The sequence below is a fragment of the Mustela lutreola genome, chromosome 14 (assembly GCF_030435805.1).
Source record: "Mustela lutreola isolate mMusLut2 chromosome 14, mMusLut2.pri, whole genome shotgun sequence".
Taxonomy (NCBI): Eukaryota; Metazoa; Chordata; class Mammalia; order Carnivora; family Mustelidae; genus Mustela; species Mustela lutreola.
In genome coordinates, this window is record NC_081303.1 from 34,723,422 (window position 1) to 34,747,293 (window position 23,872).

Consider the following 23,872-nt stretch of genomic DNA (forward strand, 5'->3'; position numbering starts at 1 on the left):
ACTATAGCTGAACACTGATATGAATTAAAACAAAAATAGAATTAACTAGGTCCAAGGAGTTTACTGTCTCTGCTTTCTTCTAGGGGTTTTAAGATTTCAGGTCTTATACTCAAGTCCTTAATGCATTCTGAGTTAATTTTGGTGTGCGGTATAAGACAGTGGTGGAGTGTCAGTCTTTCGCATGTGGCTGTCCAGTCCTCTCATCACTTCTTGTAGTTTTCAACATACAGGTCTTTCACCTCCTTGGTTAAATTTATTCCAGGGTATTTCATTCTTTTTGATGCACTTCTAAGTGGGACTGTTTTCTTGATTTCTTTCTTTCTTTCTTTCTTTTTTAAGATTTTATTTATTTATTTGACAGACAAAGATCACAAGTAGGCAGAAAGGCAAGCAGAGAGAGAGGGGGAAACAGGCTCCCCGCTGAGCAGAGAGCCCAATTCGGGGCTGGATCCCAGGATCCTGAGATCATGACCTGAGAGAAGGCAGAGGCTTAACCCACTGAGCCACCCAGGTACCCCTTGATTTCTCTTTCTGATAGTCCATTATTAATGTATGGAAACACAACAGATTTATGTGTATTGATTTTGTATCCTGCAGCTTTATCAAATTTGTTTTTCTTTGATGCAATATTTAAGTTTTTCTACACATAGTATCATGTAATCTAGAAGTAGTGACAGTTTTACTTTCTCCTTTCCAATTGGGATGTATTTTATTTCTTTTTCCTGATTAATTACTCTGGCTAGGACTACTAATACTATGTTCAATAAAAGTGGCAAGAATGGGCATCCTTGTCTTGTTCCTGATTTTAGAGGAAATGCTTTTAGCCTTTCACCATGGAGTATGGTATAATGTAGAACACTTAAAAGTTTTTAAGCTTCCTCTGAACTCTGGAATCCCAATTCTCGCTGAATGATGAAATCAGTATCACAGCCTGGATTTTCTTTGTATTCAGAGTATCTCCACTCAATTCAAAAGCAATTATTGTTCTGCTATCAGGGAACCTAAACTGATGCTGGCCTTAGTCACTTTTATTGTAAAAAAAAAAAAAATTAAAATTTAATTGAAAATGCAATATTTGGGGCACTTGGGTGGCTCAATGCATTAAAGCCTCTGCCTTTGGCTCAGGTCATGACTCCAGGGTCCTACGATTGAGCCTTGCATTGGACTCGGGCCCTCTGCTCGGTGGGGAACCTGCTTCTCCTCTCTCTCTCTCTGCCTGCCTCTCTGACTACTTGTGACCTCTGTCTGTCAGATAAATAAATAAAATCTTTTTAAAAAAAAGGAAAGAAAATGCAATATTAGCTCATAATAACAAAATGTATAAAAGGATATTATTAAATAAAAATGATTAATAAATGTTAGTAAATATTATTAAAATGGCAAGGAAATGCCCTTTCCACACCAAGTTCTCAGAAATGAAGTTAATTTTTTATATATATACTTAAACATAAATTTGTCATGCATATATGTGATAGATTGTTAGAGGGATGGTTCCCAATCAATCATGTCTTCTGATATCCATTTCCCATGTGTAGTCTCCTCTAACACTGACTCTCCATGTGATTTGTTTTGGTCAACATGACCTGGCAAATATGACACAAGCAGAGGCTTAATTTGTGCTTAGGCACTGGGTCTGGCCTTCTTGGAAACCTGGGACCACAATACTGTGAAGAAGCCAATGGTAAGAAAACATGTGGAAAGAGAGATCTTAACCCTGAGCTATCCCAGCTGCTGAATGCTACCACATGAATGAATCCAGAGGTAATAGCAGAACCACCACCCAGCCAACTCACAGAATCACGAGAAATATTGTTGTTATAAACCAGTAAGTTTTGCGATTGTCTGTTATGCAGCAACAGATAAATGACGTGATGTGCCATTTATCACATAAATATGCAGATCTATTATTGACATTCCTTGAATTTAGTTTATGAAGAATAAAATAAAATTGGTAATTATGAAATACATGACAAAAACACAAAATATGATTATATATAATTTCCTACATAAATAAGGAACACATTACTTTGTCATTTGAGCTCTATATTAGCAGGCTTGATCATAAACTATTAATGACATTTTTCCTTGTTTGAAAAGGCTGTGGGTATATACATCTTAGCTTCAGTTCTTTCAACAGTTATTTTTACTATAGACAACTAATAAGGCAAATGAGACTATATAAAACTTGAAAAACTTTTAGTAGTTTTTAAAAAGATTTTATTTATTTATTTATTTGAGAGAGAGAGAGAGAGAGCATGAGAAGGGGGAGGGTCAGAGGGAGAAACAGACTCCCTGCTGGGCAGAGAGCCTGATGTGGGGCTCGATACTAGGACTCCAGAATCATGACCTGAGCCAAAGGCAGTTGCTCAACCAACGGAGCTACCCAGGCACCCAGTATTCTTTTTTTTTTTTTTTTTAAAGATTTATTTATCTATTTGGGAGAGAGAACATGAGTGGGAGGGGCAGAGAGAGAGAGAGAATCTCAAGCAGACTCTGTGGTCAGCACAGAGCCCAACATGGGCTCAATCTCACTGACATCATGACCTGAGTCAAAACCAAGAGTAGGATGCCAAACCAACTGCACCACCCAGGCCCCCCAGAACTTTTAAGTATTCTAAAAAGCATTAAAATCTAATATTTGAAGATATGGGAGGGCACCTGGTTACCAGAGCATCAAAGAAGAAAGCTGACATTCCCTCCAAGTCTTAAAGGTCTACAAAGGTGGAAAATGCGCAAAGTCATATTTCATGATCCCTGTAGTATATATAATATGATAGATAGATGGCTTTTTTAGAAAAAAGATTTTATTGAGAGAGTAAGCAGGGGTTGGGGGGAGAGGGAAAGAGAAAATCTCAAGCAGACTCCATGCAGAGCACAGCCCATGTGGGGTTCAATCTCACTATGCTGAGATCATGACCTCAGTGAAATCAAGAGTCAGATGCTTAGCCAACAGAGCCAACCCGGCACCCAGACACCTTAATTTTTTTTTAAGATTTTATTTATTTATTTGAGAGGGAGAGAGTAGGGAGGTGCGGGGGAGCAGAGGGAGAGGGACAAGCAGACTCTGAATTGAGCAAGGAGTGGAGCTGGAGGTGGGGCTGGATCCTATGACCCTGAGATCACGACCTGAGCTGAAAGCAAGAACTGGACACTCAACCAACGAAGCCTCCCAGGCACTCCCAGACACCTAACTACCTACCTTTTTTCCTTTCTTTCTTTGTTCCTTTCTTAAGGATTTTATTTACTTATTTGAGAGAGAATGAGAGAGAACATGAGAGGGGGGAGGGTCAGAGAGAGAAGCAGACTCCCCACTGATCCCAGGACTCCAGCATCATGACCTGAGCTGAAGGCAGTTGCTCGATCAACTGAGCTACCCCAATGCCCCCAGACACCCCCAGACACCCCAGACACTTAAAAGTAAAATTCAGACCAATAAACTCAGCTATTTCATTTTTCTGTAGGAAGAAATCTGGAATACTGTTCAGTGTAATACATGAGAATTTTTGTTTATTTCCAGTATTTTCAAAGAGGATTTAAAGCCCAATGTTCTTCATCTTAAATGAACAGGATTTGCTAGCTAAATAAATATTTAATGAGTGACTTCTTTGATCCAGCTAGGCCTTCTTTGATCCCAGCGTAGGCTAGGCACTGGATCAGATACAAGGCATCTAGAGAAGAGCAAGGAAGAGCCAAAGCCTTGAGGAATTCACAATAAGAGAAAATGACTCAAAATGAATATAGTAATAATGGCTAAAATTTTTTGTATACTAGGTATATACAGCGTTGTGGTAAATTTCTTACACAGTTGTGTAAATTCTTACACATCGCTCAGTTCCTTGAACGACGCAGGTGGTTAGAGGCACTGACCCCCCCGCCATGGAGTAAAAAATCCACATGTAACCTTTGACTCTCCCATATTTAACTACTAGTAGTCAACTGTTAACTTGGATATCTCACCAATAACAATCAATCAAGACATACTTTTTATGTTACCTGTATCATATACTATATACTTATAATAAAGTAGGCAGAGTAAAAGAGTTGTTAAGAAAATCACAAGGAAAAGAAAATACATTGGGGCACCTGGGTGGCTCAGTGGGTTAAAGCCTCTGCCTTCAGCTTAGGTCATGATCCCAGGTTCCTGGGATCGAGCCCTGCATTGGGCTCTCTGCTCAGTGAGGAGCCTGCTTCCGCCTGCCTCTCTGCCTACTTGTAATCTCTGTTAAAAAATAAAGTCTTTTAAAAAAAGAGAGAAAATACATTTACAGTACTGTATTTGTCAGAAAACATCTATGTATAAGTAGATCCACGCAGTTCAAATCTGTGTTGTTCAGGGGTCCAGTGCATACATTATCCCACTTAATCTTCACAGTAATCCTATTACATAGATAATATTATCCTTATTTTCCAGAACAGAGAGCTGAGGCATAGGGAGTATAAGAAACTTGCCAGAGATCACAGACGTAATACACAGACAAACCAAGATTTGAACCCCAACAACATGGCTTCAGAAAACCACATTCGTAACTACAACTGCATTGCTGTAGCCCAGGAATTACCAGAGTTAGAATAAATAGCAGCCCAGGCTCCCAGAGGAGGTGATAATGCCTGATCTGGGCTTAAAGAGTAAATAGGGGTTTGCTTGATCCCATAACTGCAACAGGAATTGATAAATAATTTAGCAGTGAGTCACGCATGCGCTTAGCTTTAGCAATTCTTACAAGATCCTCAGGCAGTAGGTGTTAGTCTCATTTCATGATGAGAAAACTACTCAAGGAGATTAAGTAAATTTCTCAGGATCCCCCAGTCAGTCACAACTGGAACCAGAATTCAAAGCTAGACTTGTCTGCCTCCAGAGCCCCTGCGTTTGCAGGCACTCCACAGAGGGAAAGTATTGCAGGCGGAAGGGATGAGAGGAGACAGGCCAGGAAGGGGCATGGCATAGTGGTGCGAAAGAAGGGGCTCTCTACCAAGCTGAGGAGTGGGGGGGGGGGGGGGTTATCCTGCAGGTAAGAGGGAGCCAGCAGTGTTCTCTGAGGTGAGGAACGACAAGAAGGGGTTGATTTTCCAGGCAGACAACTCTGGTGGTAGTGAGTATAGGAAACTGGAGAAGATTAAAAACTAAAGCCAGAGAGACCCGTTGGTCTGAGGTGAGAGGTCTAAGAAACTCCTGCTATGCCAGATGCTTCCCTTCAGAATATTTCCACAGCAAGACAATGTCTACAGTCTGTCTTCTTAAACAATGGGCATCTTAAAATTTGGTGAAATGTTTTTTTTTTTTAAGATTTTTAAAAAAATTTATTTGACAAAGAGAGATCACAAGTAGGCAGAGAAGCAGGCAGAGAGAGAGAGAGAGAGACAGAGAGAGAGTGAGAGGAGGAAGCAGGTTCCCTGCTGAGCAGAGAGCCGGATGTGGGACTCGATCCCAGGACTCTGAGATCATGACCTGAGCTGAAGGCAGAGCCTTAACCCACTGAACTACCCAGGCGCCCCTGGTGAAATGTTTTAAAATAACAAATTTTATGTGAATGATTTCAGAAAATACATTAAATTCTATGTTATGTAGTATTCATACTATATTGTTGCTTAAAGTGTCTATTCTATTAAAATAGAATATAGACTTTCTTCTATCACTAGACATCCTGCTAAGACATAACTTATTCACTTGCCCAACTTACTGCTTCTCTTTAAGGAAAGGAAGAGAAAGAGGGAGGCTGTGGTTTATATAAGATCTGATACAATGTAAAGGCAGGATTATAAGGAAGTTAATGTGCGAAGACCAATACCAGAACAAGGGTATATAAGGTAAATTAGAACTTTTCTCAACATGCCTTGCTAACAACGGGGGCTGATGGAAGTAGAGGGTAGAGCTGTAAAATCTTTTCAATAATCTGAAATTTTAGGATAGAAAGGGAGAACTTGGGTATGCTGGCAAACATGAGAAATTTCCTGTCATGTATTATCAGACACTGGAGAGCACTTCAGGGTTGCCAAGTTAAGATCCATGTTAAGGGGGCGCCTGGGTGGCTCAGTGGTTTGGGCCTCTGCCTTTGGCTCAGGTCATGATCTCAGTGTCCTGGGATCGAGCCCCACATCGGGCTCTCTGCTCAGCGGGGAGCCTGCTTCCCCCTGCCTCTCTGCCTCCTTGTGATCTCTGTCTGTCTATCAAATAGATAAATAAAAATCTTAAAAAAAAAAAAAAAAAAAAGATCCATGTTAAGAAGAGAGTATTTTCAGAGAACCTGGAGAGAAACTGGCATTTTGTTGACTATGAAAAAAGACATTATTAGGGACTGTACTGTACACCCCCAAATTCCTATGTTGAAGCCCTATCACCCAGTACTGGTAACCCCACCAGAAGAGAAGATTAGGACACAGACAACCCAGACAGAGGGACGACCACACGAGGACACAGTGAGAGGACGGCCTCCTGCAAGACAAGCAGAGAAGCCTCAGAAGAAACCAAACCTGCCACCCACCCCGCCCCAATCTTGGACTTCTAGCCTCTGAACTGTGAGAAAATAAACTGCTGTTGAAGCCCCACAGTCTGTGGTATTTTATGATGGGAGCCCTAGCTGATGACTACAGACACGAAGACCCAAGGCCAGACATGAGACCCAGAAAGTAAGGACTGCCTCTTTAGGAACCAACCTAGCCAGAAACTCCAACACGGAGCAAGAGCCAGTGGGAAGTATGGCGACCCGGAGGGTAAGGGAGAACGGAGGACAGTGCAGTGCATGGAAAAGAGAAGGAATGGAACATGGCAAGGAACGCACTGGTAAGTGCGTTGAACCTGTGCTAAACTGCGTACTGAAGTCTCCAACCTAAACCACTTAACTCTGAGCTCTACCACCTCTTCATGTGGTCCGTACTCCAAGATTCCCTCGCATGCTGGTAACAATACTAGTAGCAGCGACAGGAGAGGTAGTGAAATGATAAATGATGGGTGTCGGAAAGAGACCATGCGAGCCACATGCAGCCATGGGGGTGGGAAAAGGGGCAGGCAGGGAGCAGGGGAGACACTCCAGATGAAAGAAAGCGCTCTCTTTCCCAGGTGATAGCAATAAAAAGTCCCAGGCAGAGGAAATGACAATGAGAAAGTATTTCCCCTTTAATCACGACTATCAGCTATAGCAAGGAATATAATTTTCCTCTCAGCAGTTTGTTTGCCTTTAAGTGGAGCTTCAGAAAGCGTGACAACAGTTGGAGACATGTGAATAACACTTAAAATGTTTCACTATCTTTTTTGGGTTGCTATTCTCATTTATGTGCTACTTCCACCACCTTAAAAGATTTTTTTTTTTTTTTTAATTTTTTTGCCGGGCAGAAGGAGAGAAAAAGGCATCATAGTAAAAGAAGTTAAGATCTCCAGAGCATTAATTTGACTTAGTTATTTGCTGGCTAAATGCTAACTGGGCCCGTGGGTGGGTAGAACAAGCACATAATAACTAAGGAATTTTATCTTATACTCCCCAGAGCAGAGGCAGTGGCATCTTTTTTTCTCTCTCTCTCTTTTTTTTTTTAATTTAAATTCAATTACTTACCATATCATATATTATTAGTTTCAGAAGTAGAGGTCAGTGACTCATCCGTCTTACAGAGGCATGGTGTCTGGGATAGCTGTGGTTGAACGGTGTGGAAGACGAAGCCCCCAGGATCCAGTGACCCAGCTATCTTAACCCAATCTATTTTCAACACCTTCAACGTTTAAATTTATTTTTATTGCTACCTACAAAAACCAAATTATTTCTAGTGAGCAGCAACAAGGGAACAGAAGAACACCATATATATTTTCTGTCTACATCAGATCCCCAAACACAAACTGTGAAGCACACTTTAAATATAATCTTAATATGGATTCAAATAGTTTAAAAAAAAAAAAAAAAGAAGGAGGCACGTGGGTGGCTCAGTTTGTTAAGCGTCCAGCTGTTGATTTCAGTTCAGGTCATGATTTCAGGGTCATGAGATCGAGACTCACATGTCAAGCTCTGCACAGGGAGTGGAGCCTGCTTACGATTCTCTCTCGCTGCCCCTTCCTCTCGGCCCCCTTGTGTGCGTGCTCCCTCTCTCATGCTGGTTCTCTCAAAAACAAACACATAGTTTGTAAAAAACAAACAAACAAACAAAGAATGGTGGATCTCAGTGTAAGTCGTTGCGGGAAGATTATTTATTACCAATGTTGCCAAAAAGTGAGTATGGGTTCTAATTCTAAATTTATTCTCTAAACAGGTAAACATATATTGTAATATTTAGAAAGTAATGGGCAAAACACTGCAGAAAGGTATATGAGATACGAAAACTCCCATTTAAGAGAATAACTGTTAGTCTTACTAAGTCTTCCGAAGACTGCTGAGATGAACTCATTGCAGAGAAGAAAAAGATACTTAAAGTCTGAAGGAAGAGAAACTGCTAGTTGGAATAGCAGTTTTGAAGGATTCTTTTTTGTTTTTAATTCTATGTGCAAAGCTCTGCATGAGGACATTGTACCAAGTTTGGAATATATGTAAGGGTATGATGCTTTATTTCTATGATTTATTGTTTCCCTTACTAAAAAGACGCATATCTATAAATCAATTTTTATATCCATTTATCTTAATTTTCTTTGGTGTAGGACAACGTAATGATTTATATAGATTAGCTCACGATACAATACCCAGGTTCACCCATCAAGTTAATTTTAAAATATCTATATGGCTCTCTCCTTAATAAACTGAAAGAAAATGACAAGTAGAAGTAGGGATAATGGTAGAATAAAATGGCGGAAGTAAACAAAGGGACACATGCACTCTAGCTGATTAGGAAAAGCCAGAAAAGCTCAGTTTTCTAAATGTGGAGGGTGCCTCATGCCTGGGCGTCTGGAGCTCTGGCCCATTTTCTCCACCTGTCATCAACCGTTTCAGAGCACATCCAACATTTATATGTTCCCTCTTCATTCCCACAGTACACAACTATGAGAAGCAAGATCAAATTGTATTAATTTGGGGAAAAACAAAACAATGCCCTAAATCTAAAGCACAATGAGGATTCTGAATGTTAATAGAAAAAACAAGGGATGGGCACCTGGGGGGCTCAGTCGGTTAGGTATCTGACTCGTGATTTCAGCTCAGGTCATGACCTCAGGGTCTTGAGTTCAAGCCACCCGCTGGGCTCCTGCTCCATGCAGAGTCTGCTGGAGATTCTCTCTCCCTCTGCTCCTGTCCCTCCCCTGCACAAGCCCACACGTACTCTTGCCTGCGTTCTCTCTAAACAAATAAATAAATAAAATCTCAAAAAAAAAAAAAAAAAAAAGAAGAAGAAGTCTCAAAGGAGAAAAGAGGTAATTGTTTTGAAACTATCTCATTATCAGTTATTTATCATATCTCTATATCCTGTAATGTAACATTCTCCCAGCAGAAGATTATGACCCTTTAAACCAAATATTCCCAACTGTGGTTGTCAACATAGAGGTCTTTATAGGAAAAGAACACTAGATGTGGGTCCATTAAAAATGAATCCTATCGGGACGCCTGGGTGGCTCAGTTGGTTAAGCAGCTGCCTTCGGCTTGGGTCATGATCCCAGCGTCCTGGGATTGAGTCCCACATCGGGCTCCTTCCTCGGCAGGGAACCTGCTTCTCCCTCTGCCTGCCATTCTGTCTCCTGTGCTCGCTCTCTCTCCCTCTCTCTCTCTGACAAATAAATAAATAAAATCTTAAAAAAAAAAAACCAAACCCTATGCATGGTGTACATAAGCGCACACATTTTAGATCTATGGAGTAGACAGACGCTTCTCTGTGGCCTCATTGCTAATTCAAAGAAAGCCTTTATTTGGGAGATTATATTCTTGTTTACACATAGTAACAACAGTCAGAAATAAATAGCAAACAGGATGAAGAAATTAAAGGTAAGTTACTCTTAATAGAAATGTTCTTGACAGTTTTGTTCTAGAATGAAAGTTATTTTTCAAACAGTTAAATTCAAATCCATAGTTACAAATATGGAGGTCTTAAAAGGGAAAAAATGTTAAGTTCCTAGATAAACAAATTTACCATATCCCATTACAAATGTGATTTGTGGGAGGCAAGCCAAATTATATCAATCCACTCTGGGAGTGTAGGTAATTGTCCACCTCAGGAAAGAGTTAACTGAGCTAGAGCAGAGCTCAGAATTTTCTGAGGCAAGTAGTTAGCATGGTTACGCCTGTGTCATTGGTGGTTACCTCTCCCACATGGGGCAGGAAGACAATTTTGTGTGTGAGGAGGATGCCAGGGCCCTCATCGCCCTTGCTCCTATAGCATCTGTCATCTCTGTTGATTCTGCCTCAAAGCATTTCCCAATGTCTCCGATCACAGGAAGATGGGAGAGATGATAGCACTGCTGCTAGGACAGAGAGAGGAAGTCAGAGGAGCTGGCCATAGATGGCCAGAGAGCAACTGGCATGATTCTGCTGCCACAAACTAACCTGAGCTACAACTGAAAATTTTGAGTACAAGTCAGTATTGTCTTCCAGTGTCACTAAACTATCTTTCAAATATGTAAGAGTTTTGGGAGGAAAGTTGTTTTTCTTCTTGGGTAATCACCACCAACTCATTTAATGTTTTCCTCCACCATTCTCCTTAGTCATGGAGTTCAACAATTCTTTGTAGCTGTCCCCCGCCGCTTTCCTTGCAGACTCCCAGTCCCCACTGGTTTTTACTTCCTCTTCTACTTGTTAGACTCCATTTTCCATCATGTCAACCACACTCTGGTTTCTAGCCTCACCTCTCTGAACCTGTGTGTGCTAGGGTCATTGACTACTAGTTCCTGAGAAGCAACTATTAACATTGAGACATTGTATGAGACAGTTCTTTCTTTTTTTTTTAAAGATTTTATTTATTTTTGTGGGGGGTGGTGCAGAGGGAAAGGGAGAGAGAAAATCTCAGGCAGACTTCCATGCAGACAATGGGCTTGATCTCATGACCCTGAGATCCTGACCTGAGTCAAAATCAAGAATCAGATGCTTAATCAACTGAGCCACACAAGTACTCATGTGTGAGCCTGTCCTTAAGGCACTGGCACCCTGAAATTGGCCATCGTAGGATTATGTATATCATGGAAATTGGCACAAGTGACAGATCAGGGATTCCCCTTTTCCTCATTTCTCCGTATCCCCCAAGATCCGGTTTATTAGTGCACCATTGCTCTGTCCCCACTGTCCTTCCTTTGCCTCATGCTGGCAAACCTCAACTTAAGGTCAAAGTAACCGTCTATTTTCTTCATGTATACATTAATGTATACATAATGCCTCTAAGAATTACTGGCATTTATTCAACTTCTTCCTTCTTGAAAACAAATACATTCGGGATGCTCAGTGTTTCTAGAGAGACTCAGAAAATGCTACAGAGTTTTTGCCACTATGAATTCATGATCTCCAACAATGGTTCAACAACTGTTTTGTGTGTTCTCACTTAGTTCTTCCAATCTCTGCAACATCCATTCTAAAAGCTTTTCCATGTTCTTTAAATCTCTCACTCTACTATAAATTCCCTTCACTCTAGATTCTGCTTAATTAAAATAACAGAAACCTTCAAATGAAATATTTTCAATTTCCTCCTCACCAAACTGCATATTCCCTTCACCCCTGATGATTCCTTGCTCATTCCCTTCTACTATAATGGAAGCTAGGTCTATTCTTTGGTATCTAATCCCTTACCCTCCTCCTTGGTGGACTGCCTCTTGATATATTTCCCTTCCTTTACCAAATCTTCAACTTTTCTCTTTTGGTGGGACTTTTCTTCTTATCTGAAGATGGACTGGTCTGGTCTCTACGTTATCAACCCTCATGAGTCTCTAAGCTATAGTCCCACTGGCCTTCTCCCAGTTTCTTCAACATAACTTACTCTTTCCTACTTCACAGTGTTTGTACAAGCTGTTCCTTCATTCTGGAATGCCTTATAATCTCAGTTCAAGAAAGCTTTCCCTAAATTGTTGACTGAATCTGAGTCAGGTTCTTTTGCTCCTTCCCATCATATATCCTCATTATGTCCTTCTGAGCTTTTGTCTTACTTTGTAATTATACATTTATTATTAGTAGTATTATTTTAAAGATTTTATTTATTTGAGAGAGAGAGAGAGACAGAGTGAGAGAGCATGAGAGAGGAGGTCAGAAAGAGAAGCAGACTTCCCATGGAGCTGGGAGCCTGATGGGGGACTTGATCCCAGGATTCCAGGATCACGACCTGACCCGAAGGCAGTCGCTTAACCAACTGAGCCACCCAGGCGCCCCTATACATTTATTGTTAAGGTGATTATATAACTAAAATTTTCCACACAGTAATATGGAAATCCCCTGATTTCAGGGAGCCTATCTACCCTACATTCCCTGGTTCTAGCATAGTGCCAGGCATATATAGCAGGTGCTCAATGAAGAAATTGATTCACTGAAGTTTTGTAGCATTTAAAGAACTCATCTTTCCCATCCTCCAAAAAATCCATCTCAATCTTATGTCTTCTTATCTCTCTTGTACTTATTCTCTGGCTTGCTGGCCATCTCTTCCACCCCCATCTCCTTCCCATTCTAACCTTCTTACAAGAGTTGTTTTATCTTCCTTTCTCCATTTCCTCCTCTCCCATTTATTTCTTGAATCATTGGAGTTTATACTTCATCACTCCACTAAAACTACTCTCGCTAAGGCCATTAAGGACATCTTTATCATTAACTATTCCACAATGTCTGCTTTTCACTCCTTACCACCTTATATGACCTCTAAGCATTACTGACATTTATTCAACTTCCTTCTTGAAAATAAATACCTTTACCCTTAGTGATCACACTTCACTTCTCTTCTGGGTTTCTTCCCGCTTTCTCTGTCTCACTGGCTTCTACTTCTTTTTTTCACATATTAATGTCCCTATCCTCAACATTCCTTTCTGCTTCCCTATGAGAATCCATCCACTCTCATGGTTTCAATAGTGGTGAAATCCAGCCTACTTTCCACCCACTACTTGGAATTTCTATATTTTTAGATATGAGACTGTGGATATACACTGCAAGCTGAACATGTCCAATAGTTCACTTATATTCCAACCTGTTTGTTCCCTTTGCAGTGGGATTACTATCAAGTTTCCTAAGTAAAAATTCTGAATGTCATGACTGGCTCTCTTTCCCTGCCCTAATGCTCACATTTAATCACTAAGATCTGTGATTTTATCTCTTGAATATCTCTCGAATCTGTCATTATATCTCCAGCCTATAACAGATACTCTGGTCACTTCTCACCTGGATTATGTAAACATCCCTGAATTGGTTTGTCACCAATACCTAATCTTACCCCTTTCAACCCATTCTCCACACAGCAGCCAAAAAGTCCTTCCTAAAACAAGCAGCTGATAATTTCTGCCTCTTAATTTAAAACCCCTCAATGCTTCCCACTGCTCCTGGGATTGGCTTACAGGCTCTGCACTAGCCGTCTGGCTCCTTCCTGCTTACTCTGTCTTCTGTTTACTCCCTTCATTTCCTATTCTCTAGTCATCAACTACCATTAGGGTTTTCTTAGCTCTGGGCATATTCCTTCCCCTGACCTCAGATACTCCTTAACTCCGGCTAACCCATCAGGTCTTATCTTAACTCTTGTTTCCTCTTGCATAGTTCCTGCACACAACAGGCCCTTCAGAAATGAACTTCCTTTCCTAACTACCTTGTTTTAGTTTAACATCAAATTCTGAAGTTTTAATTTTGCTCAAATTATTTTACTAACAAAATCAAATGAAATGGGCTGATTTCTATTTTTAAATATTCTTTTATGAAGATCTACCAACAGACCATTTTTAATGATGTGATGAAATTTGCTACTAATGAGATGCACCACAAATGTGGCAATTGCAACATTATTCCAAATAAAAATGAACAGGAAGGAAGGAAGGAGAGAGAGAGAAAGAGAGAAAGAAAGGTGGATGGGGGGAGGGTAGAAGGCAGGGAGGGCGGGAGGGAGGGAGGAAGGTAGGAAGGAAAAGGAAGGGAAGGGAAGGGGAAAGGGGAAAAGGAAGGAAGGAAGGAAGGAAGGAAGAGAGGGACCGACAAAACCTGTTTTTCAGTCTTTGGAGAGTAATTCTCTCACAGAGTTTGCTGGTCCATAGGTATATACAGGCCTCTGACTTCTACTATAGGTGTTTTACTCTTCTAGTTTATCCCTTTGTTCTTATCAGAACACTGTCAGCTAAATGAATTCTATTATAATTAAAACACTCAAATTTTTAATAATATTTCATCATCTTTCTACATAGCATTGAATTATATGGAGAGGCATGAAATACTGAATTAAATCATATATGGTGTCTAATATTTCAAATTTTTGACCAAGAAGAATGGTAATTTCATCCATTCAACCTAATACAATATAAATGGTATTGAATTATATAGAAAAATAGGCAGATCAAGAATAATTATAAAGGTTATCTGTATAAGCACTTGACTATCTACAGATAGCCCATTCATAAATTCTTACACTGTGTAAAAATATCAATTTACAGGGCACCTGGGTGGCTCAGTTGGTTGGGCAACTGCCTTCGGCTCAGGTCATGATCCCGGAGTCCCGGGATCGAGTCCCACATCAGGCTCCCAGCTCCATGGGGAGTCTGCTTCTCCCTCTGACCTTCTTACCTCTCATGCTCTCTCTCACTGTCTCTCTCTCAAATAAATAAATAAAATCTTAAAAAAAAACTATCAATTTACTTTGCAAGTTTAAGACTGTCCCACAGGATAGAGGCTGGTTTTTTTTGTGTGTTTTTTTGTTTGTTTGTTTTTGCTTTTTTTAGTTTCTGAATTCCTTTTAAGAATCTAATGAAAGCTATAGATCATCTTATCAAAACAAACAAAATGCTCATATGCTTGTGTCAAGAAATTTGAATTTCTACTGATTTTGAGTTCATGAAGCCAAGATTCAAGTTTAAGAAGGTCCACAGTAGCAGAATTTTTAACTACAAGTAATACCTGAATAATGATATTCAACAAAGCCAGAGGAAGTACAGGATATTCATATATTAAGTCTGATGGGTCAACACAGTTTCTGATTTTAACCTAGCTGAAGCCACAGGTGTAGGAAGATAGCAGAAAATTTTTAAATCATGTTAGTTAAATCTGAAAAAATAAACACAAGTACATTTTTAATATTTAATATTATACAGGTTTTAGAAGAAAAAAGCTATTTATCTAATCCACTGTGGTTTATTAATACATCTTATTGGTAGACACACAGAAATAAACCATGTATGGAAGTAATAAGTTATTTTCCATCTGCAACTGTTACGTCTATTTTAAAACCAATCAGTTCATTGAAATCACTCATCACCTAGTTCTTACAAGTTAGAGGGAAGTGATTCATCTTGTTGGATAACTCAATGAGAACAGGTCCATTCAAAAAAGATATAATCATACACAAATACTAACTTTGAAAATAATTAAAATCAAAATTTTTTACTTCTGATATTCTGTCTTTAATGTCAAGGCTGTAGATAAGAAATTGTGAGGGCAACTTTCCTGCCTGTTCCATACCTGCAGTCACCTCTGTCTGTGAATGCTTTGCCTGGCACACAGCCTTGGTCTGTAAATCCATCATTCCCCAAAACCTGCAGTTGCCAGCATATTCTGCTACAAGGACGGCATGACAACTCACATCCTTAGCACACCCACACTTCCATTATTCATTGCCACATCTCAAGCTCCACAACCTCTCACAAGTTGCAGCACATCCGAAAGGGGAAGAGGGAGGTGGTATGAACGGTGGGACAGACCTTGGTGTTTTTTCAAAACGCAAAGATGCTTGAAATTGATTTAGTGGTTATGACTATCTTTGGTTTAAAGATTTTTCTTCAAGAAGTTTAAATGATACAGAATACAATACAGTAGTAGAAAAGGAAACATCAGAGTATATCACATATTGTTGAAGGGTATTTCTTTAGGGGTGTGTGTGTGTGTGTGTGTGTGTGTGTGTATGGTCAGGGTTTTGACGTAAAAGCTATTTTAAAATGTAGGTCTCAGTTGAAAAACAATTTTAAACCTTCAGGTTGGAAACCCGTGCTTCAGTTCCAGCATGATCCCTGGATATTGTACTACTTCCGTCTCTGAGTTTCATCTCACATCTGCCTCATAATCACTTTATAAATTAAAATAATATCCTGTGATATAAATCAATATACAAAACTCTGTTGTATTTTAATACATGAGTAAGAAACTACCAGGAAGAGGAATTAAGAAAACAATCCATTTTATAACTGCATCAAAAAATATCTTGGAATAAATTTAACCAAGGAAAGATCTGTATACTGAAAACTATAAGACATTAAGGAAAGAAACTAAAGACACAAATAGATATTCTGTGTTTACAGGTTAGAATAAATATTGTTAAAAGGTCCACACACCCAAAGCAATCTATAGATTTGACACAATCCTTATCAAAATTCCAATGGCATCTTTCACAGAAATGGAACAAACAATTTTAAAATTTGTATAGAACCACAAAAGATCCCAAATACCCAAAGCAATCTTGAGAAAAAAGAACAAAGCTGAAGGCATCACACCTTCTGACTTCAACTATATTACAAAGCCAAAGTAATCAAAACAGTATGGTAGCAGCATAGAAAAACCAGACACATAGATCAATGGGACAGAACAGAGAAGCCAGAAATAAACCCATGCATATGTGGTCAATTAACTTACAACAAAGGAGTCAGGACATACTTTGGGGAAAGGTAATTTCCTCAATAAATGGTGATGGAAAAACTGGACAGCCATATGCAAAAGAAGGAAACTGGACCACTATCTTATACCAAACATAAAATTAACTCATAATAAAACTCCTAGAAGAAAACATAGGTGATTATCTTGGCAATTTTTTTTGGGGGGGGGGGATTTGACATCTAAAATAAAGATAACAAAAGCAAAAATAAACCAAGTGGTACTACTAAAAAACTTTTGCACAGGGATGCCTGGGTGGCTCAGTCAATTAAGTGTCTGACTCTTGATTTCAGATCAAATTTTGATCTCAGGATTATGAGTTCAAGCCCCATGAGTTTAAAAAACAAACAAACAAACGCTTCTGCACAGCAAAGGAAAGCCATCAACAAAATGAAAATGCAACCTATTGAATGGTAGAAAATATTTGCAAACCATATGTCTGATAGAGTTAATATCCAAAATATATAAAGAACTCATATAACTCAACAGCAAAAAAACCCAAACAATCTGATTAAAAAATGGGCAAAGGACCTGAACAGACATCTTTCCAAAGCAGACATACAGATAACCAACAGGTACGTGAAAGGTGCCCAACACTACTAGTCGTCACGGAAACGCAAAATACAAGTGCCATGAGATGTTGCCTCACATCTGCTAGAGCACTTATTATCAAGAGAATAAGAAATAAGGATTGGCCAGGATGTGGGGAGAAGGAAAGCCATGTGCAATTGTTGGTGGAAATGTAAATTGGAGTAGCCATTATGGAAAATGAAGGTTCTTCAAAAAACTAAAAATAGAACTACCATACAGTATAGCAATTTCACTTCTGGTATTTATCTGAATAAAACAAAAACACTAATTTGAAAAGACAGTATGGATCCCTATATTCATTACAGCATTATTTACAATAGCCAGTAATGGAAACAACCTAAAATCCACTGATGGATGAATGGCTAAAGAAAATGTGGTACACATGCACAACGGAATATTATTCAGCCACAAAAAAGAATGAAATCTTGCCATTAGGCACAATATGGTTGGAACTTGAGGGCATTATGCTAAGTGAAGTAAGTCAGACAGAAAAAGATAAATACCATATGATCTCACTTATATTTAGAGTCTAAAACAAAACAAAAATACCCAAGTTCAGGATACAGTGAATCGACTGATTGCCCAAGGCAGGGTGAAATGGGTGAAGGGAGTTGAAAGGTACAAATTTCATTATCAAATGATGACATTATTCATTATAAAATAAATAAGTCATGAGGACACACTATACAGCATGGTGACTAGTTAATAATACTGTACTGCCACTAGGAGTGCAGAGCTTGAAAGTTCTTACTATGGATGGTGACAGGAGTTAACTGGACTTACTACGGTGATCATTTTGCAATTTTGCAACTGAAACTAATGTTATGTCAATTATACCTTAATAAATGTGGTGTCCTGTGAGTACTGTTTTATGTACCTAAGAAAGCATTACTCTCCTTAGATAATGCAAAAACAAAAAACAAAACCCAAAACAAGACCTAAAAACAAAAAACAAAATCAAATAATTCATTATTACTTAAAATAAAAATTCATGTCTATCTGCTCACGTTCACATAAATCATTCTGGTGGCACATGTTCATTCCAGAAAGTTGACCCAGATCATATTTTGAACTTACTTCCTAAAATTTTAGGTTTCTGTGTCTTTCAGATCCTGTGATTCTGGTTTGACCATTGTTAAGGTGCCTCCTTCCTCTGAGGAGCTTCATACATTATACTGGAAAAAATCCTTCCCTATACATCTCACAATTCTAGATCATTTGCCTGGGTTTTCCATTCTCATTGATTGTCTGATGCTACCAAATTTCCCTTAAAGACATTTAACTTTCCATCTTACCTGTACCTCCTAACTCTTTCATCTCATTCTTAGAAATTAATGTTTTATTTTAACAGATTCCTATAGCACTGTTCTTGTTACAGTACTTGGATAGCTCTGGAACAATCAAAGGCCAGAGCCTACCTTTCAAACACACCACCCACAAAATTCAATCAAAGCCACCATGACCACTGAAATGTATTTTCAAAGTCTACAGACAGGGCGCCTGCGTGGCTCAGTGGGTTAAGCCGCTGCCTTCAGCTCAGGTCATGATCTCAGGGTCCTGGGATCGAGTCCCGCATCGGGCTCTCTGCTCAGCAGGGAGCCTGCTTCCTCCTCTCTCTCTCTCTGCCTGCCTCTCTACCTACTCGTGATCTCTGTCTGTCAAATAAATAAATAAAATCTTTAAAAAAAAAGTCTACAGACAAATGTAACTCATGCTTAGTGATTTGGCCCAGCCGAATACAATAATCAGTCTGGAAGGCTTTACAAGTTTGCATTTTAGGATGAAGATTCAGAGGTCTGTTTTGCTTAGTATCTTTGGAAATTACATATATCTTTGAATATACAATTCACTTGAAAGACAATATATTTTTTTCTGTTCAGTTATTTACGTTCAGCACTGAATTATACTTTTTGATATTCAGAATTTACTTTAAGTTAAATCAAAAATAACAGTGTTACACCAAAAAAGTATTAGAGCAAGTACGGTGCTTAAATGAAGTACATGTCAAAGTACATTATAAGTAATGAGCTTAATAACCTAATGGCAACTCAATCTTCTAATCGCCTAATCCAAAATCCATGGAGTCATCTTGACTCCTCATTTCCTCTCATACTCATAGGTAATATATCACAAAATCTTTTTGGTTCTCTTTCAAAATATACTCAGGTTCCAATCACCTCTGTCTCCACTCCATCGCTCTGGTAAACTCTATCATTATATCTCAACAGGATTACTGCAAAAACCCCTGTGTGATCTCCCTACTTCCACTAGTAACTTTCTAGCAGTTTGTTTTCAACACAGCACTGTGATCCCCTAAAACCTCAGATAGATTGTATCACTCTACCACTCAAAACCCTGCAAGAGCTACCCACTTCACTCAAAGTAAAGCCTGAATCCTTACAAAGACCTACATTTTCTGGCTCCTTGTGAGCTCTCTAACTTCATTGTCTATTGCTCATTTTCATTTACTTCACTTACTTCATTTACATTGGCCTTCTTGCAGTTCTTCAAACCCACCAGGCATGAGCCAGCCTCAGGGCCTTTGAACTAGCTGTTGCCTCTGCTGGAACCCTCTTCCCCTAGATATCTGTACGACTAACCCATCTCCTTCGCCTTCTTAATGAGATCTACCTACTCTGACTACCTAGTAACAACTCTAACTTTCCTTCTCCTTACTAATCCAGTCTTGCTTATTTTGCCCTACTTTTCCTTTTTTCCTAGCCACTTATCACCTTCTTTCATATTAAACATATTATTTATTATGTTAGTCATTTATTGTCTGTTCCCTTCTGCAAGAACATTAGGTCAGTAAGACATGGGATCTTTATGTTTAGAAGGGAAATTTATATTTATGTCATAGGTGAGAAGATTCCTGGTATATTCCAGAGGTACAAGAATTAACATCAATAAATTGGTTCCAAATCTTTAAAAATGTGCTCTCTCATCTTGATACCATAATTTTCTGGATAGAAATTTCCATATCAAATTTTTTTATAAAACTTGTTTAGTTTTATAAAACTAATCTAGGAGGCATAGGATAAGGAACAATATATCCATGACCATTTCGCAGATGTGGGGTGAGAATGGGCAGACGAAAGCTTTCCAAGTCCCTAAGAGGAATGAAAGCACTGCCTAAGCAGGCTTTTCTTGCTTTGTTGTAAATAATCCTAAAACAGATGGCCAAAAGCTAAATACTAAGTCTGCGGCTATGGAAACCACTATGACAGCAGTCCAATCTAGAGCCCTACCTATAAGAAAAATGTTTGTCTTCCTATTGCTTCAATCTGAACTAACTTTCACACCAAGTTCTACTGAAAGGTACCAGACACATGCCAGCCTTACAGAAATGTCTGGGAGAGGCTGTTCATCCTCAGTATCACCTTAAACATAGTCAAAATCCAGCAACATGTAGAGAAAGGGTTTTATATAATTGGCCATGTTCTTTCTGCATTCAGGTTCTGTCTTTATTATGTATAAATCCATGTACCTTACCTTAATGTTGCAAGCCTGCTCCATCAATCTTCTGGCATTTTCCTCCGCCCTGTATCTCTTTGGAAGCTGAACTCTGAAAAACTTTAAAGCACCTTCAAAATCAGCCTGCAGAAGATCTTCCTTTGAGGTCTGCAAAATAATCCCAAGAATCGTCATTACATTTTAGCCTGCCTTCAGGACAAATACACTGAGAAAAGAATTTCTAGTTTCCCGACTACTTGTTTGTAGCTAAGATCTAGCTTAGTTCCACAAGTTTTTAGGAACGGATTTCTAACCTCTTTACTATAAGCTGAAATAAGTCACCATAAATCCTGGGCAGGATATAAGAATTAATTAGTAGGCTAACATATTTAATTTATATAACCTGAAGATTAGAATGGTGGATCCCAGCAAAGCTAACCATGTTATAGCTCTGAGGGAAAGGAAAAAAAAAAAGCCAGAAAAGCAAAACATTTTAACTCTGGGTCTAATCTATGACTTTAGCTTGCTGGGTGAGTATTTTAAGTATATTATTAGCAACTTAGCTGAAGACATAGACAATGTAATCAAAGCATATTAAAATTATGTATAATGAATACCTAATGGTACCCCCAAGGGCCTTCCAACTAATGACAACAACAGCTCAAAAACATAAGAAATTGATCCCCCACCTTAAATAATGCTATGAAAAAGTAAATGAAGAAAACCCCTTACTAGCAAACTTCTTACGAAAACTGTTTGCAAAATTTACTTCTTCAAGAAATAGCTACTTAAAAATAAATAGATGTATGCATAGAAAAAAGATGGAAAGGAAACAGAAGGTTTCTCTGGATAGTGGAATCATAGGATTTTTTTTCCCTTTTATTTTGCTGTATTTTCTGCAGTAAAGATTTTGTAATAAGACAAGGTGTGCCTGGCTGGCTCAGACTTTTGATTTTTTGGTGTAGTGAGTTTAGGCCCCACATGGGGTGTGGAGTCTATTAAAAAAAAAAAAAAAGAAAAGAAAAAGAAAGGTCGTAAGTATTTTAATAAATAACCATAAGCAATCTTTGGCAAACACTCTGATATAAGTTAAAGATTAAGCAGACTGGGTACACAGAAGTAAGCCGAAGAGAAATGAGATGTTTTAAGAGTCAGAAATTAATTGTCAAAAACTTCAGTAACAGGGGTGCCTGGGTGGCTCACTGGGTTAAAGCCTCTGCCTTCGGCTCAGGTCATGATCCCAGGGTCCTGGGATCGAGCCCTGCATCGGGCTCTCTGCGTGGCAGGGAGTCTGGTTCCCTTCCTCTCTCTCTCCGCCTGCTTCTCTGCCTACTTGTGATCTCTGACTATCAAATAAATAAATTTAAAAATCTTTAAAAAAAAAAAAAACTTCAGTGAGAAAATGAAAAACAAAACAACACTAAGCAGGATGGCTAGAAATCATAGAACTATGCGCTCGTTCTAAATATTACTTTATTTAGATTCAAATGTAGAGCTGATTAACCTTAAAGAAAGTCAGAGAAATTCCTGCTCTTTGCGGGGCACGAGTGGTCTTCAGCACCCTGGTCCTCAAACCATTAGACATGTCCATCACTTAGGTGAACCACAGCACTAACCCACTAACTGGTCTCTGCTTTCGTTCGCCACAGCCCCCTCTCCTTATCATAGCCAGATGATACCCTTTCACGTCATGGAGTTCTTCTGTGTAAAGCCCTCCAGGGCTTCCTACTGTGCTCAGAATAATCCAAAATTGTTACCATGGCCCCCAAGCCCCTTCATGATCTGGAGCCCCTGCTTTCCTGTCCAACCTCATCTTGAACCACATCTCTCTCCTGTTCTCAAGCTCCAGGCACACTGGCCTTGTTCCTGTTTTTCGTACACACCAAGTTCATTCCTAGCTAAAGGCAACTGCCCTCGCTATTCCCTCTGCCTAGATAGTTTTCTCCTAGATCTTCATAAGGATAGCAACTTCTTGTGATTTAGATTTTTAGCTCAAATGCAAAATCTGAGTGAGGCCTTTCCTGAGCATTTAAATTCTCCCCCACCCCCAGCCCACCAAGTAATTTTCCACCAACGCATTTTCCCGTTTTACATCTGTTTCCTCCTAAGGAAAGGGGTCTTGTCTGTCTTGTACATTGCTGTATCCACAGTGACAAGAATAATAACTGGAATATAGGAGGTACTCAATTAAAATTTACTGAATGAATGAATTCTACTTTCATCTCCCCTCCCTTTTAAACAGAAACATGTAAAATAAAATATTAATCCATACAGCAGGCATTTCCACAGGGGTTCCAGGTTGCCTCAGCTTCAGATCCATAAACTAGGAATCAGAAAGTAGAGCTGGGCTAACAGCAGCAGTGGAAAAACAAGCCTCGGTACATCTCTGATTGACTTCCTCCCTCGTGGATACTTAGACACAATGGTGATAAGCGGTAGAGAGAACATTTAGCACAACAGAGTGCTATCAATTCACCTTAACTTAGTTGGGACAGACTGTTAGAGGAAACTTCAGCCTAAGAGGGGGCTTCTCTGACCAACGTGCCAACTGCTGAATTATGGGAAAGCATCCAGCTGCCAAATACACTGGATACTACATCCCCAGTCTTCCCTTCTCAGCTGTGTTACTGGCTTTGATGATCAGCTCTCTGGTGACTGCTGGAAAAACTCAAGACACACTTCTTCTAGAGTTCGTGTTGACGCGGGATGAGCGGCTACCCCAAAGCCTCTGAGGGCACCGCTTCTACTTTCTGTGCAACCAAGCTCTAGTTACCTGGTAACACACACCCCCAAAATGCTGGTGCAGTTCCTTGCCTGCAGGCAGTAGCGTGATTACCAAATACTGGCCAAGGCCTCATTTCAAGTCCAGCCTCTGAGCTCGTGCAGAAGCAGGAGGGTGAGGATTAAAGAGGAGGAATCGTGAAGCCTGTGACATGTGACCTCTGGTCAGCCACGGGTGGCCAGGATAGAGAGGTGCACTTTGAAGGAGGCCATCCGCTCAGGGAAAGTACAGCAAGAAGCTTACCACCTGAATGGGGCCGAACCTGGGCTAAGTCTCTGGAAACCAGAATTCAGAGCGCCCTGTGACTGCCCTTTCCAAGTCACTGCTTGCCTTCATGATGCTCCAGATCCCATGGCCC

At 39.6% G+C, this 23,872-nt stretch overlaps 1 protein-coding gene across 4 annotated transcripts in view; it reads right to left on the reverse strand.

Annotated features, from left to right (window-relative positions):
- The window catches only part of RABGAP1L (RAB GTPase activating protein 1 like), a 776,623-nt gene that overhangs the window by 134,822 nt on the left and 617,929 nt on the right, over nt 1–23,872 (reverse strand). For all 4 annotated transcript variants that reach the window (XM_059146060.1, XM_059146061.1, XM_059146069.1 and 1 more), the window contains one exon: nt 20,772–20,900. In XM_059146060.1, coding sequence (XP_059002043.1) covers nt 20,772–20,900 — 129 coding nt within the window. The remainder of the gene's footprint in view (nt 1–20,771; nt 20,901–23,872) is intronic.